At 48.2% G+C, this 17007-nt stretch overlaps 1 protein-coding gene across 2 annotated transcripts in view; it reads left to right on the forward strand.

The window, feature by feature from the left end:
• Positions 1 to 7746, forward strand: part of LAMC3 (laminin subunit gamma 3) — an 81898-nt gene extending 74152 nt beyond the window's left edge. For both annotated transcript variants that reach the window (XM_081180076.1, XM_081180077.1), the window contains 5 exons: positions 1227 to 1329; positions 2893 to 3092; positions 3468 to 3614; positions 4746 to 4845; positions 7322 to 7746. In XM_081180076.1, the coding sequence (XP_081036202.1) occupies positions 1227 to 1329; positions 2893 to 3092; positions 3468 to 3614; positions 4746 to 4845; positions 7322 to 7572 (801 nt within the window). In that variant the 3' untranslated portion in view covers positions 7573 to 7746. The remainder of the gene's footprint in view (positions 1 to 1226; positions 1330 to 2892; positions 3093 to 3467; positions 3615 to 4745; positions 4846 to 7321) is intronic.
• The last annotated feature ends 9261 nt before the right edge of the window (positions 7747 to 17007 follow it).

The raw sequence follows: 17007 nt of genomic DNA on the forward strand, positions 1-17007 counted from the left end.
CATAAGATTTTCCAGGACCCTCAGTACATAGCTAAAACAATCCTTGAGGAATATTTATACAAATGAATGAGTTGGAGGAGTTGTTTTCTGATTGCATACATGGCTTCAACAGTAATCCATTTTTCAGGCTGGTGGCGTTGTGGTCTAAACCACTGAACCTCTTGGGCTTGCTGGTGGTTCGAATCCCCACGATAGGGTGAGAGCCCATTGCTCCGTCCCAGCTCCTGCCAACCTAGCAGTTTGAAAGCACGTCAAAGTGCAAGTAGATAAATAGGTACTGCTCCGGCAGGATGGTAAACTGCGTTTCCGTGCACTGCTCTGATTTCACCGGAAGCGGCTTAGTCATGCTGGCCACAGGACCCAGAAGCTGTACGCCGGCTCCTTCGGCCAGTAAAGCAAGATGAGTGCCGCAACCCCAGAGTCGTTTGCGACTGGACTTAATGGTCAGGAATCCTTTACCTTTACCTATGCCTACAGGAACACATGTGAAGACCTCCCTCAATTGAAGCTTCCACAGTGAATGGGAGAGCTCCCAGTGCACATGGTCCAAATCACCTGCATTTATAAAAAAATATTACTGGATCACTGTGAATGTATTTTGGAGCTACTATTACAGTACAATTGTAGCCCAGCCTCTCTCTCCCTCTCTCTCTCTCTCTCTCTCTCTCTCTCTCTCTCTCTCTCTTAAGATAATTCCTTCAAGAGCAGACTTTCAGATGTTTTCTATCTCCCCTTTCTTGCTTTGATAACAAGATTGGGTAGTGCTTTTCTTGGGTACAGGGCATGTTTCTGCCAAATTTATGGATTTTCTTTTTAAAAAATAATGGTGCATTTAAACAAAATCTAGGTTGCCTCCAACACTGTGCATGGAGATGGTTGGTCTTTTAGTGTGACACCACCTACACTTTGGAACTCCCTGCTGATTGACAGAATGCGGGTACCTTTGCTGTACAGTATTTACTTTGGTGCTTGCTTTAAACATTTTTGTTTAATCATGGCTGTCCAGGTCAAGCCAACCCGTGTTTTAATCTTTTAATCCTTACTGTTGTTTTTATTATCTTGTGAATGTTTTTAATACCTGTTTTATTGATAGCTTTAAAGTTTTAATTTTTGTGTGTGGCTCGTTAGAGGTTTTATTATAATTAAACAGTATATAAACCTTGTGAAATAAACAAATAGGCAAAACAGGTGGGGGTAGAAAACCCTGATCCTTTTTGTTTTTGTAGCTATGGCAAAGGACAAATGACGCCCACACAAAGGCATCCTCATCGCTCTCAAAGGGGGAGGCTGTGCTCTCCGAAACAAAGACCTTGTTGGCTACCTTGGATGGTAAGAAAAGAGTGCCTGATCAATTGCTTCCATGATGAGTAGGCTACCTCGACTTATATCTAGATCAGCCTTGGCCAACCTAGAACCCTCCATATGTTTTTGGACTGCAACTCGCATCGGCCCCTGTGAGGACAGCGATATCATAGAATCATAGAGTTGGAAGGGACCTTGAGGGTAATTTAGTCCAAACCCCTGCAATGCAGGAATCTCAGCTAAAGCATCCATGGCAGATGGCCATCCAACCTCCACTTAAAAACCTCCAGGGAAGGAAAGTCCAACACCTCTCATGGGAGTCTGTTCCATTATCGAACAAGTTCTTCCAGATGTTTAGTCGGAATCTCCTTTCTTGTAAATTGAAGCCATTGGTTCAAGTCCTACCCTCCAGAGCAGGAGAAAACAAGCTTGCTACATCTTTCATATGATGGCCCTTTAGGATACTTTTGTTATCCACTGGTATTTCGCTTTCCATTCTTGAGTTGGGAATAGAGTAGTTGTTTTAGAAGACAATAATCAGACATCCTGACAACATGACCAGTCCAACAAAGTTGATGTTGAAGAACATTAAACTGTCTGTGTAGCAGTTACACAAATGCATGCTTACTGTTCCGTAAAGGTAGATCTTAATTCTTGTCACCCACAGAAAGGGGTTGACCCTCCTATCTCCCAGCTGGAAGCTTCCCTTTCTTCTCCCAGCCTCCCACCCCAGGAGAACTTCCCTTCCCTGCCTCTCACACAGGGTCCTTCACCAACTAGCCATCACCTTCATTTGCATATAGTGCCCTCATTGACTCATAAAAAAAAGAGAAGCAAAAACAAAGAAAAGGAAACAGGAAGATAAAAATAATACAAGAGTGAGAAAAGAAAACAAAGGGAGGGAGAGAGCACTTCTTATTCTCAGTCTATCAGTATAGATAGATAGATGGATAGAGTCAAAATATTCAGTCCAGAATGTTATCCAGCTACTACTCCTTCTATTAGGCAATATTTTCCCAGTCATCAGACCCAGACACCTCAAGTTAATTCCTGTTCCCTACCTCACAAAAAGTTTAAAAGGGGTTCTCCGGTTGTTGTTGTTGTTGTTGTTGTTGTTGTTGTTGTTGTTAATAAGTGCCAACAATAGCTTCCTCCAGTCCTCCCAAAACTTTAACAACCCTTCCTCTATGTTGAGAAACAATAAATCCTTCATCTTTATTCACACAGGAGTCTCTCCACTATGATCATATATTAAAACAGTAATCCATAGTCCACAGAAGTGCCTGGCGTGCTCTGGTCCATGGGGTCACGAAGAGTCGGACACGACTAAACGACTAAACAACAACAACAATCCATAGTTATTTGCTTATTGTATATTCATTAATTCAAGCCCAGTTCAATATATTCCGCTCCCATTTCCCACTGGCTGCGATTTCCATCCTAAGTTTAACAAAAAAAAAAAAAAAAAGATCCTTCCATTTTAGCTTCTTCAAACCATAGTCTCCCAGGTCTGATGCTCTAAACATTACACCACACTGGATCTCAATATCATAACCAGGATAACCAAGCTCTTTACTCCCTCACCATCAGGGATGAAGAGATTGGGTGCACGTCACAAGCGCCAGTCTGCCACAAACAGGAAAATGACAGTTGTGCGGGATCGGGCAATAGCAGAGGCCCAGAAGAAGACCAGACAAGCTCAGAAGATTCTGGGAGATTCCTTTTCAGTCTCTGCTGAGGCCCATAAAACTGCCAACAATGCAGAGTTAGTCGCGAAGGAGGGCGCTAAGGTATGAACAGCCCACACCTGTGAAGTTTAAGGCCTACTGTTAAGTTCAGCCCACTTCTCCTGAGGGGTAAGGTCTTCAAGAGGGGCACAGGGCTTGCCTGGGTTTGGTTTCCTTTGGAAGGAGTTCCCTGGGGGTGTCTCAGGGCCCCATATTATTTGTGTTCATTTACAAACACACAGGTTGAGCACAGAGGCTGCAGCAGCCCACAGCACCCAGTAGGCTTCAATGTTGAATGGGGATTTGAACCCTCAGGTCCTAGCGTGATGCTCTTAACTACGACACCACCCTAGCTTGACCCTGCCTGCTATTTCTTTTAGATTTCCCACCCTCTAATGACCCATCCTCCTCACCTGTTTTTGTCATCCTCTTCAACAGACGGCGCAGGACACACTCAGAGAAGCAAAGCGGGAGAAAAAGCGCGTGGATAAACTTAAGGCACGTGTTGCTTTGACCATGGCAGAAGCCTCCAGGCAGAAGCGCGAGTCTGAAGAACGTGGCAACGACCTCGCTGGACCTGGACAAGTCAGTGATGCTTTGGATTCATTAGCTGAAGAGGGTGCACTGCTAGGGTTGTTGAAGGACCATAGCTCAGGGGCAGAGGATCTCCTTTACATGCAGAATCCCCAGCATGTCCAGGCAGGGCTGGGAATGTCCCCTGCCTGAAAGCCTGGAGAGCCACTGCCAGTCAGTGTCGGCAGTACTGAGCTAGATGGACCCCAGTAATCTGACTGAGTATAGGGCAGCTTCCTAAGTTTCCTGTGCTATCTCTTTTTAAACAGCATGACCCCACTTTCCATAAATCTTTGGTTTACTCTGAATATTATTTGTTTGCGCCAGGGATGGGGAACCTTTTCAAGCCCAAGGGCTGCCTTCCTTCATGTGCAGCCTTTCAGGGGCCGAATGCTGATGGTGGATGTGGTGGGTGCGGGAAAGCAAGAGACATCATTCCAGTTCAAGGACATGTGAAATCATTAGAGGAAGGCGCAGAGTAGGGCCCGTGAGAGGTGTGGCCTGGGCACAGTCCCAATGGCCAGATAGGGAAGCCTGCGGGATCCACTTTTGCCCCCTGGCTCTGAGGTTCCCCATTTTACAACATGTGCTCCATGTCTTACGTTGATATATCTCTAGAGTCCATGGACTGATCGCCTATTTCAGGGTGGGGGCACCTTTTGCAGCCCAAGGGCTGCATTCCTTTGTGGGGAACTTTCGGGGGTGGGGGCCTACATGCCAGTGGCAGATGTGGCCAGAGGCAAAACTGGGCAGAGCTATGGATGTGACCTGTGCCTTTGTCAGGAGATTACATGCTAGCCATCCAAAAACCAGAGGTTTGGACACACACACACACACCATACATCTTTCCATCCAGGCAAGAGGCATGACCACAGTTTAAGGATGCATTCCAGGGAGGCAAAAGCACTTGGAGAGGTTGCAGAGAATGCCTGGAGATGGGTGTGTGGCAAGGAGAGCAGGGCAGGGCCTCAGGAGAGCCCCAAGAGCTGGATAGGGACAGGCCTAGAGGGTTGCTTTTGTCCTCTGGGCCCAAGATTCCCCAGCCCTGACCAGGACACTGTCACACGTGTCAAGGGGTTAAAAGATACCTTTGTGGTCCCTGCCAATCCTACAATTCTAATGCACAGACATTCTCATTGGAAGGTTGCAGCGGAGATGAACGATCTTGAGAAGAGCCTCCGAAATGCCCAGGGCTCCTTGGAGATGGACATTGCGGCGCTGAACAGCCTGCTCACCAGTCTCGGTGAGCAACCAACACCACTTGGCTGTTTTTATTTCCATTGAGTGTGGTGTGAGAATAGTTGGTTGCAAGCAATTCAAGGAAGCGCAATGAACCTCATAAGTCCAGAGAACAAGGCCGGCCCTGTTGTTAGGCAGAATGAAATGAATGCATCAAGCAGCTGATGGGAATGGCAAAGAGCAGCAGTGAATGGCAGAGCTGTATGTGGCCTGTGGCCTGCCCTGGCTTTGTCCATTTGCAGGTGCAGATTGGATTCAAACTACTTCTGCAAAGGTGCTCACTGTCTATGTTGAGCTTTATAACGTCAGGTGATTGACAGGTCAGCAGCCCCACCCACCTGCCATAGTTGGTTTACAGGGTGTGTGTAGGAGAATGAAAGATCTGGCATGCCCATCAGATCCAGTTCCTTGCTCCTGCAGTAGCATCCTGGGCACACCTGTGATGCAGCTGAAAGCTCAGTACTTCCTGTGCCAACCACAAGAGGGCAGCCTTTCCTTTAAAACTGGTCACCTTTTTTTCATAACGGTTTCTAAGAACTACAGTGAACTTTAATCCTAATGTTGCAATCAATAGCCTTTGGGGATTAATGAGTGATTGCCAAATGTTGTGCCTTGAACAAAAGCCTGGCAGGTAGAAATTAAGCAGGCAGACTTCTCCCCTGCCACCAGGTCCATGATGGGCAAAGCTTTCTGCTCGCAAGGCTGTGGTTAAGGGCTCTGAGGGATATCTCAGTCAGTAGAGCACGAGACTCTTAATTTCAGGCAAAAGATTCCTGCATCACAGGGGGTTGGACTAGATGACCCTAGGGGATCCATTCCAACTCTACAATTTTATGAGCCTATGAGACAGAAGAAATCAGGCACTCTGAGATAGATACCTGAGCCTTACTTAAAGCTGCAGTATGTTTTACAGATTTATTATTAGGAACACCCTCCAATGCTAAAAGATGCATGTCAGTTGAGCAAAGTGTGTGGAAAGGTGCCCAGCTTTTATATTTGGGAGTTGTTTTTTTAATCCTTTAGAAAACACATAAACTGCTTGATCAAAAAGGTTCTCCAAGTAAAATTGGGACAAAACACAGCTAAACTCAGCAGTCCAATTAAAGACAAACATACCTAAAACCATCATCATCGAAACAAATATATTTTAAAAACCCAAATATATGGAGAGCCATCATCGTTAAAATCAAAGATAAAAACCAATAAAGCGTTTAAAACACCTAGAAGTATCTAGATTGCATATCTAGGTACAAAAAAAAGTTTTCAGCAAGTGTCTACAACAATATAGTTAGGGGGTATCTGTCTATTGTCAAACTGGGAATTTTAGGAACAAGGCAGAAGTTGCAGGATTGAGTCCAATTAAGTCTGAGGGCTTATCCACACTTACCTTTTGCCTCACTCTTTCTAGGCACAGTTCTGCGCTCAAAATCTGAGTTTCTTGTGGGTCCCCCCCCCCCCGCAGATTGCCATTTGCTCCACTTGACCTTTAAGGAGTGGATTTTTGCAGGGAAAGCTGTGGAGCAGGACAGGCAGCACTCAGGCACAGCATTCTGTGCCTGGAAAGAACAGAGGAAAGTTAAGTGTGGATAAGCCTTTACTCAGAGTAAGCCCATTGAAAACTAATTGACCAAAGTCAATCATGTCCATGAACTACAGTGGGTCCACTCTGTGTAGGACTAACTTTAGATATGACCCTGCTTTGAGGAACTTCAAGGGAAAGAGAGCTCATGAATAGGGGTTTCATTTATACCTCTTGCTAGGATTGCTACCTGAGAGGGGAAGCTTTGTGCCTTTTAAGTAGCTGCAATCGCTGGTATAGGTTCACCAGGTCCCTTCACCACATTCTCAGGAGCTCTTGTCAGAAAAAGACGCAGAGAACCACACTCTTGCAGGGTAAGGGGTGGTGAAGGTGAACCAAACAGTTTAAAACAAATGGGCTTTCATTTGTAAAGTGTGTATTGGGGGGGGGGGGTTGCATCCATAGTGGTGCCCAGTCACAGTTCTGCCAGTACAAGGATTTCTGTTTGTACAGCAGGACTTTCCCCTCTGCTCCCCCTCCCCATGCATCCTCTACTAAACTTGTTCCAGGGGTTTCCCCAACCCTCTGGAGAGGGTGCAGGATGTGGGGGGGGGGAGTGAGGGGAAGCCCCATGGTGTAAGTAGAAATCTTCGCACTAGCAGGACATATTAGTTGGATACCCAGCTTTATGCTCAGGGAATATGTTTCTTTCCTGTCTATTATGATGCTTTAAATGTGGATCTTCCTTGCATTTTTCTATTTGATCTTCAGCAGCAATGTTTCATTTTTATATTTGGCCATGTTTTATTTTAGCATATTATAAGATTTTAGTTGATGTTTTAAAGTAGTAAACTGCTTGGGGTGGGGGCAGAGAATGTGAAGTGGTATAGAAATGATTGAAATAAATAATAATACGTGTTTCTCTTTCCTATCCCCACCCCTTACCCCATTCCCTGGCCAGGCAACATAGACCACAGTGCTCTATCAGAAGCTGCACTGAACTTGAGCCAAACCCAGCTGGAGCACTTGCAGTCAAACCTGGCGGGATCTGGTGCCCTGGGCCAGCAGCTGAGTACCTTGCAGCATGAGGCTGAAACCCAGAGGGAGAGGATCGAGGCCTTTGAGAGGGACTTGGCAGAGATCCAGAGCGACAAGCAGAACCTGGAATCCATCCTCCAGAGCCTGCCCAGCAGCTGCTCCAGCAGGAAGTGACACAGCCTCCTTAAACGTGCTCCAGAGCACCATCCCTGGCAGCGCAAGGAACTGAAGGCTTAAGGAACATGGCGCGGAGGGAGGGAAAGATAGATGAAGGTCAATACCATGGAGAAAATGTCAGGATGTAAGAGGGATTTTATTCAGTTCGCAGTTAAAGGCAAATCTACCCCACTGCGCTTTCTGAAACAATATACAAACAAACACAGCCACCCTCCCAAAATTCACACTTCTCCAAACTTTGCAGTGCAGTTCTCCAGCCAAGTACCGTATTTTTCGCCCTATAAGACGCACTTTTTCCCCTCCAAAAATGAAGGGGAAATGTGGGTGCGTCTTATGGGGCGAATGCAGGCTTTCGCTGAAGCCTGGAGAGCGAGAGCGGTAGGTGCGCACCGACCCCTCTCGCTCTCCAGGCTTCGTGGACCTCTCCTCAAGCAGCGGGAACGTTCCCACTGCTTGGGGAGAGTTGCAGGCATCCCGAAGCCTGTGCGCGCTGACCTCAGCGCGTCCAGGCTTCGCGGATCTCTCCCCAAGCAGCGGGAACGTTCCCACTGCTTGGGGAGAGTTGCCGGCATCCCGAAGCCTGCGCGCGCTGACCTCAGCGCGTCCAGGCTTCGCGGATCTCTCCCCAAGCAGCGGGAACGTTCCCACTGCTTGGGGAGAGTTGCAGGCATCCCGAAGCCTGCGCGCGCTGATCCCAGCACGTGCAGGCTTCGCGGATCTCTCCCCAAGCAGCGGGAACGTTCCCACTGCTTGGGGAGAGTTGCAGGCATCCCGAAGCCTGCGCGCGCTGATCCCAGCACGTGCAGGCTTCGCGGATCTCTCCCCAAGCAGCGGGAACGTTCCCACTGCTTGGGGAGAGTTGCAGGCATCCCGAAGCCTGCGCGCGCTGATCCCAGCACGTGCAGGCTTCGCGGATCTCTCCTCAAGCAGCGGGAACGTTCCCACTGCTTGGGGAGAGTTGCAGGCATCCCGAAGCCTGCGCGCGCTGATCCCAGCACGTGCAGGCTTCACGGATCTCTCCCCAAGCAGCGGGAACGTTCCCACTGCTTGGGGAGAGTTGCCGGCATCCCGAAGCCTGCGCGCGCTGACCTCAGCGCGTCCAGGCTTCGCGGATCTCTCCCCAAGCAGCGGGAACGTTCCCACTGCTTGGGGAGAGTTGCAGGCATCCCGAAGCCTGCAAGCGCTGATCCCAGCACGTGCAGGCTTCACGGATCTCTCCCCAAGCAGCGGGAACGTTCCCACTGCTTGGGGAGAGTTGCAGGCATCCCGAAGCCTGCGCGCGCTGATCCCAGCACGTGCAGGCTTCGCGGATCTCTCCCCAAGCAGCGGGAACGTTCCCACTGCTTGGGGAGAGTTGCAGGCATCCCGAAGCCTGCGCGCGCTGATCCCAGCACGTGCAGGCTTCGCGGATCTCTCCTCAAGCAGCGGGAACGTTCCCACTGCTTGGGGAGAGTTGCAGGCATCCCGAAGCCTGCAAGCGCTGATCCCAGCACGCCCAGGCTTCGCGGATCTCTCCCCAAGCAGCGGGAACGTTCCCACTGCTTGGGGAGAGTTGCAGGCATCCCGAAGCCTGCAAGCGCTGATCCCAGCACGTGCAGGCTTCGCGGATCTCTCCTCAAGCAGCGGGAACGTTCCCACTGCTTGGGGAGAGTTGCCGGCATCCCGAAGCCTGCGCGCGCTGATCCCAGCACGTGCAGGCTTCGCGGATCTCTCCCCAAGCAGCGGGAACGTTCCCACTGCTTGGGGAGAGTTGCCGGCATCCCGAAGCCTGTGCGCGCTGATCCCAGCGCGTCCAGGCTTCGCGGATCTCTCCTCAAGCAGCGGGAACCACCGCTGGGCTCCCACGGCTTGCAGAGAGCTGCCTGTTTGGGGGCTGGGGTCGGGGGAAGCTCGGGCTGCCCCAGCCCCGCGCCTGGGGGTGAAATATTTTTCCCCTTTATTTCCCCCCAAAAAAACTAGGTGCGTCTTATGGGCCGGAGCATCTTATGGGGCGCAAAATACGGTAATGTGTACAAAAATGCACAAGCTTGGGAGTAAAGTGTACCTAGGAATGCATGTACAGTAGTACCTCCAGTTACGTAACCCTCTGGTTTCGTAAACTTCGGGATGCGAAAGCGGCAAACCCAGAAGTATTTGACTGGGTTTTGCCACACGCACATGCTCAGAAGCGGTCCTCAGGTTGCGGAGACTTCGGAATCCAGCAGACCTCTGGAACGAATCCCGTCCGCAACCGGAGGTACCACTGTATTGGTGAAAATAACATACAGCAATGCATTGTATTAGGGAAGATTAGTTTGCAAAAAATGTGCATGTTCGGGAGAAATTTGTACTAAAGTGCCAATGAACTTTCAAAAGGACTTTAAAATAAATTGCAGATTGGTGTGAAAATGCAGAGAACTGAACTGGAAGAAAGAGAAAGGGAGAAAATCCAAAATTGCCAGATCCACCCATTTCCTAAGGAGATGTTCCCATGGACAGACATTGACAAATGAGCCTAAAGGGGGGGGGGGGGACAGAACAGAATGTTATGTAAGTTTAACAGTGTACAGATGATAGCGTTGAACACTGCAAATAGTATTCAAATTCTTTTATGAATTTCACCAGTCATTGTCCTTATGGTTGGTTGGGGGTTTTTTGCAGCAATAAGTAAAACCTTAAACGAAACATAAAAAGTTTAAATCCTCAGGAAGACATGTTCAGTGGTGTTTCTGTACATCATTTTTGGGAATCTGCCATTGTCTTAGGTCAAAACCAGTTTTGCAGGTCTTTACAGAGCTTCAGACTGTATTGTGGAAAAGCCAAAAACTAACGCCCTATAAATGTGATAAACACTTTTGTCATTAAATGGTGGACATCTGATGGATGGCTCCCATGGCAGATAGTACAATTTCTTCCAGTTACTATGCTTGCAGTTTTGGAGCTGTTTTTACAGATTTTCACTCTTTTCCTCCCTACCCTCTGCCCCAAAACATGTAGCCCTTAAAAAGGGAGTAAAAATGTGCAATTTCCCATAGCCATGGAATTGACTGAAACAGAAGTCGCGTGATTGACTGAACCTAAATATGCCATGCCAACCTGGTCTAGTTTATTTCCACTGCTCCATTGATTTAGAGTGGCAGTGGGGGGGAAGCAGCCTGCAATAAAGAAGGATGGGGAGAACCCTCTTCAGCAAGTCTTCCCATTACCTTGTCAAAATATCAGTTCCTTGGATCAGAGCTAATGACACAGAAGTGGTGAAAAAGAAGATTCACCCATTGCTTGGCAGAAATAACTGTCTGTAAACAGCCTCTGCCAATCCTTTTCCACCCAACAGTTCACTTCGCCACAGAATTTCTGCCTGTAATGGAGGCTGGCCTATTTGGGTGAATGGGACTCTGCCCAACCAACCTCAGTCTGCTCCCCACCGGACCTCACTTGGCTGCATTTTTCCTTGCCTCCAGTTCAGCAGGTGGCTCTTCCTGTTTTGGGTTTCTCTTCAGTTTCAGTGTTGCCCTTGTAGAATTCTGCAGGGAGAAAGATGAGGGAAGTACTAGAATTAGCTGGCTCTGTCTGTCATTGACTCTGGCTCCACCTTGTGTTGGGCTCCCTGCGTTCTGCCCTAGCAGTTGCAGTGGGCACCAGCCACCATTTCTTCTCTCTGACCTTTGACCTGAGGACTCATTAGTCTGGCTATAATGCCAGCCTTTGCAGTCCACAGATGACAGTGGGCCATCAAATCAGTTTCAAACAGGTGCTTTTATTCCAACTGATTTCTTTCAAATTGAAAGCCTTTGGAAAATTCTTGTCTTGGTTTTAAAAATAGAGGACTTGATGTTTATATGGCTGTGTGCTGTGTGAATGTTTTTAACAGGTTTCTTTAAATCCCAGTTCACTTATGAAGATAGCAGGTCATCAATGTTTACAAATATCTCAGCTTTCATAATATGCTATTATTAATCATCATGGCAAGGTAGGGATGCAGGTAAAGGTAAAGGGACCCCTGACCATTAGGTCCAGTCGTGGCCGCCTCTGGGGTTGCGACGCTCATCTCGCTTTATTGGCCGAGGGAGCCGGTGTACAGCTTCCGGGTCATGTCATGTGGCCAGCATGATTAAGCCGCTTCTGGCGAACCAGAGCAGCGCACGGAAATGCCGTTTACCTTCCCGCCGGAGTGGTACCTATTTATCTACTTGCACTTTGACATGCTTTCGAACTGCTAGGTTGGCAGGAGCAAGGACCGAGCAACGGGAGCTCACTCCGTCACGGGGATTCAAACCGCCAACCTTCTGATCGGCAAGTCCTAGGCTCTGTGGTTTAACCCACAGCGCCACCCGCATCCCACTAATACAAATCTATTAAAATGGCACTTTAAAACAATCCATGAACTGAAATGTAGGTATCCTTTGAAAGTTGCACTTCTCTGAAATTTGCACCTCAGTTATGCAACAGTGGATGTGTATATTAAGGGTACATGTGAATAATAACACACATATTAATGAAAAGCATGTGATGCACCAATATAACTTCAGTCCCTGGCAACATCTATTCAGAATCATGAGGACTGAAGCCTTACTTTATATTTTGATGAAGGACAATTATTCAACCACAGAGCATCTACTTTGCACAAAATAAAGGCCCTGTCCTGGCTACCACTTATGAATGCAATGCATGGACTCTCAACACAGTTATTGCCAAAGACTTTATTCCAAAATTCATTAAGAATTTTGCCCAAACATAGACACAAGGCGCATGGATCAGCAGTTATATCAGCTCTGAGGTCCATGGTTAGGAGGAAACTAATATGTTGTCCCCACACTTGACATGCCCCCTGACGTCCCCTTTTGAAGAACGGGGTGGGCATAGTCATTTGTATGGGATCCATCTGAAGCCTCAGGACTGGTTACACAAACATGCATTCCTGGGTCTGCTCATGCCAGCACCCTCTCCTTGACAATGGAGGTGGAGTCAATGCATCCAGCTCACGGTCCAATCTGGTTGAAGGTGCCTTTGGATGGGCATCTGATGGCACTGAGGCAAGACTCTTCCCAGCATCCAGATCAATGTTGCCATGACCACTGGACTCCTCCCCAAGACCCAACTCCTCCCGCTCTGAGCAGCCCTGCCAAGAAGTCTCCACAGGGCTCACTCACAACAGCCTCAGGTTCACTTTCCAAGTAGGGATGGGAATATCCCCTGCCTGAATCTGTGAAGAGCTGCTGCCTGACCATTCAATGAGCCAGATGGACTAATGGTGCAACTCAGTATAAGGCAGCTTCCTGTGTTTCCATTTAATTCAGTCCTTGCATGCACAAGTTTGCAAGTTCAATCTTGAGAGAAGGCTGGAAGAGAACCCTCTCTGGAACCCTGCAGTGGGGCTGCCAGTCAGTGTAAACAGACCAATGGTCTCTGTTTAAGGCAGCTTCTTACCTTCCCACATGCAGCAGTGCACATGCATACCTTGTATAGCTGGTCTTCTTGAGTACAATAATCCACTTTGAAATATTAGGAGTTAGGGGAAAGGGCATTCAGGGCCCTGAGATCATCGAACCCCAAGCATGCAGGATTCTTGAATCACACATTATTCAAAAAACCTTTCCTGGAATGTGTTGTCTTATTTTGGGAGGGGGGAGGAACTAAGTCCATTGTGATTCCTTCTTCCTTTCCCTGCCTCAAGGACAGTTTTCCAAAAGCAAACAGTGTTACAAAACACAACAAACAGAACATTGGATTATCGCACAAGCAGATTCTGGTTTGAAGGGAAGCAGTCTCTTTGCTGCTTATGGGTTGGCCTCCAGAGGGAAATTACTAACACTTTGAAATCCTTACACAAGCAGTGTTAGATCACAGCTGGCTTGTTTGTCCTGCTCTGGAGGAGCCAAGGTCAGAGTCCGCCTCCAAACCTGATGTGTTACAATAGCCTACCTGGGACTTTGGCAAGTGCTAGCAGGTCTTTGCTGTCTGACATTCTGCCCAGTGAAAAGGTGAGACTCTAGTCCTCATGATTCTGAATAGGGACATGGGCAGCTGCCTTGTACAGAGTCAGACAATTTGTCCATCAAGCTCGGTATCATCTACACCACTGTTTCCCAAACTCGGGTCTCCAGCTGTTTTTGGACTACAATTTCCATTATCCCTGACCATTGGTCCTGCTAGCTAGGGATGATGGGAATTGTAGTCCAAAACAGCTAGAGACCCAAGTTTGGGAAACCCTGGTCTACCCTGACTGGCAGTGGCTCTCAGGGATTTTGGGCAGGGGTCTTTCTCAGCCCTACCTGGAGATGCCAGGGATTAAACCTGTGACCGGCATGATTTCTGTTTGTCATTGTTTATATTAATTACATAAAACACTTCCACCCTGTTATAAGGTGCACACACATAGCAAGCCACACTCCACAGAAAACCAATCCTTCACCTTCAAAATTAGGAAATATTCCCTGAAAAAAAACAGACTATTTTAGTACACAGAACAATCCTGAAGCCATCTTGGGTATCTGAATGTCCCCAGATATTTTCCCTGCAGTAAAAGGAAGTATGTTGGAAAAACCTTTCCCATATAAATTCTTCAAATCTTGTCAAAGGAGCATATTTTATGTAAGAATAGGGGAGGTCTGTGACAATGGTTTCAGGAACTAGGATATTTAAAATTTCAAAAGAGTGCCCCAGAGTGGCCAGGATAAGGCAATCAGCAAGCATTATCAAGTCTGAGAAAGGAGACGAGTCATGCACTCCTTCTATAATGCTTTTGAGTGGCCTTTGGCTTAAGGGGTTGGGCAACTTCTAAAGCCTTTAAAAGACGTTTGGGACCCACCTTTGTTCTGGGTCCTCACCTCCTTGCAAGGGTGAGGGGAACTGTTGCTACAGAAAATAAATATATTCATTGCTTTCTTCTGCTGGTTCTGCCTCCATCCATTCTTCTCTGATAATGAACAGAGGGGATACAAAGTCCTTCGGGAGTTTGGCTGTAAAAGCCAACCCCAATTTTTCATATAACAACACTGTTAATTCTACATGAATACAGTTTGCATTAGTTTGCATACAGTTCAGATCCCATTTGGTTCATAATCTCTACCGTTGGTTTGTTGGCACTCGGTTCCTACTTGTTTAGAATGCACTATTGTCCATCCACGGGACACGGGTGGCGCTGTAGGTTAAACCACAGAGCCTAGGACTTGCCGATCAGAAGGTCGGCGCTTCGAATCCCCGTAACAGGGTGAGCTCCCGTTGCTCGGTCCCATCTCCTGCCAATCTAGCAGTTCGAAAGCACGTCAAAGTGCAAGTAGATAAATAGGTACCGCTCCGGTGGGAAGGTAAACGGCGTTTCCGTGCACTGCTCTGGTTCGCCAGAAGCGGCTTAGTCATGCTGGCCACATGACCCGGAAGCTGTATGCCGGCTCCCTTGGCCAATAAAGCAAGATGAGGGCCACAAACCCAGAGCCGGCCACGACTGGACCTAACGGTCAGGGGTCCCTTTACCTTTACTATTGTCCATCCAGAAATAAAGTTCCTGGTCCTCATGATTCTGAATGGCAACATTGGGAACTGCCTTATGCAGAGTCAGACCCCTTGCTGCATCTAGCTCAGTACCGTCAGCGCTGACAGGCAGCAGCTCTTCAGGGCCTCAGGCAGGCCCTATCCAGAGATGCTGGAGACTGAACTGAGACTTCCAGGTACTATAACCTCTGAGCTACAGCCATTGCCTTCTCTGGTTCTTTAAGGCAAGCTGATGAACCCTTAGCACTGCTCACTCCAAAGATGAAACAACAGCCAGGTATGTGGTGCTCTCCCAAAGGAGATGACATCCAGACCTGAGAAACAGGAGTCTTGGGGGAGCATTGGGTTGTGTGTGGTCTGACTCAGCCACTAGGGTTCCATTAACATGAGGGACCGGGCCAGGTGGGGAGAGGCTGCCAACCCCTCCCTTTGTTTCTGGCGAAGACACCAGGCCCAAAGAGGAAGGTCACTACATAATGGGTGTTTGGGAGCCTCTCCAGTGGTGATTCAGAACCTTGGCTTGGCCAACATGGGTGGTGGCGTTTTGGAAGGGCCTCACCTCAAACGAGTATTTGAAGCAAAATCTATTCCCAGAGACTTGAGGGGAGATTTAAAAAAACAAGACTGATCTGGTTTAGGCAGATTCTTTATTATTTTTGTTATGTATACAAGCATCCATGTTATTATCCTTTATTTATAGCACATAGGGAGGATCCTCTCTTTAACCCCCCCCCAAAAAAAACCCTGGAGTAGGGTAAGAGGAGCTGGGAGCCACCGTTTAAATTTGTCACAAATTTGCCTCATAGCAAGGGGTGCTGCACTCTGCACGTGCGTAGAGTTATCTATCCATCCATCTATGTTTGTATTCATTCATATAACAAGTTCTGGCACCAGCGTCCTTTGTACCCTTAGGCAACTGAGGTAAGAACATAACAAAATAATATACAAGCCCCGAAGCCGCATCAGGTTGGAGGCCCAACCACTCCAGCGTCTTCTTTTCACAATGGCTAACCAGATGGCCAGATGGGGATCCTAAAAGCAGCACCCAGGCATAGCTGTCAACCTTCCCTTTTTTTGCGGGAAGTTCCCTTATTTCAGCGCCGTTTCCTGCTGCTTCCCGCTGCTATCCCGGATTGTTCGATATCCCGTAGACTGTCTCCGGGACAGGTGAGGCTGCTGATCCCTTATTTTCAAATCTGAAAGTTGACAGCTATGGACCCAAGTGCAGCAGTACTACTTTCCACACTGGCAGTTCCTAGCAGTAATTGCTGTTCAGAACCATATTGCCTCCTTTGACAGTGGAGGTTATCTCGATTAAGGTATCACCTGCCCCTTTTCTCCTTTAACCAGCAATCTGATCTGATAAGGGCTGTGCCTTTGGATCAGGGAGACACCATTTAAGTTTCCCATAACGCTCCTGACACTTCTCAAATGGACTGATCCTGAGCAAGTTACTCAGTTCAGGGAGACTTCGGTGTGAAGCCCCTCGGCCTCCAGGGAAGCCCCATAAAAAATCAGAATCCGGATCCTGCATAGGTGCATGGAACCCTTGGACTCTCTCACGGTTTGCAGATTGGAGTAGTTGGGGGGGGGGTGGAGAGGCAGAGACAGGCAATGTGGTGCAGTGGTTAGAGTGCCAAACTTAGACTTGGGTTCAAATCCCCTTCCTGGCCCTAAAACTCACTGCGTGACCTTGGAAGCCGGTCACTGCGTCTCAGCCTAACCTACCTCACCAGGTTGTTGCGTGGGGAATTAAACCAGGAAGGCGGGAGCCATGAGCGCAGCCCCCTGGAGCTCCTCGGGAGCGGGGGGACAGCGGCACATCAACGCTACGAACAAACCAGCGAACAAACCGAATGGTGTGGCTTTGCATTTTCTGTTCTCTGTGCAAGGAAAGGGTTAACCCTGCCCGCAGCTCATTTGCAACGGGTCTGAGGCCCCACTCCGGGGAGGGCGGCATTC

The sequence above is a fragment of the Podarcis bocagei genome (assembly GCF_964188305.1).
Source record: "Podarcis bocagei genome assembly, chromosome: Z".
In the NCBI taxonomy this organism is placed as follows: Eukaryota; Metazoa; Chordata; class Lepidosauria; order Squamata; family Lacertidae; genus Podarcis; species Podarcis bocagei.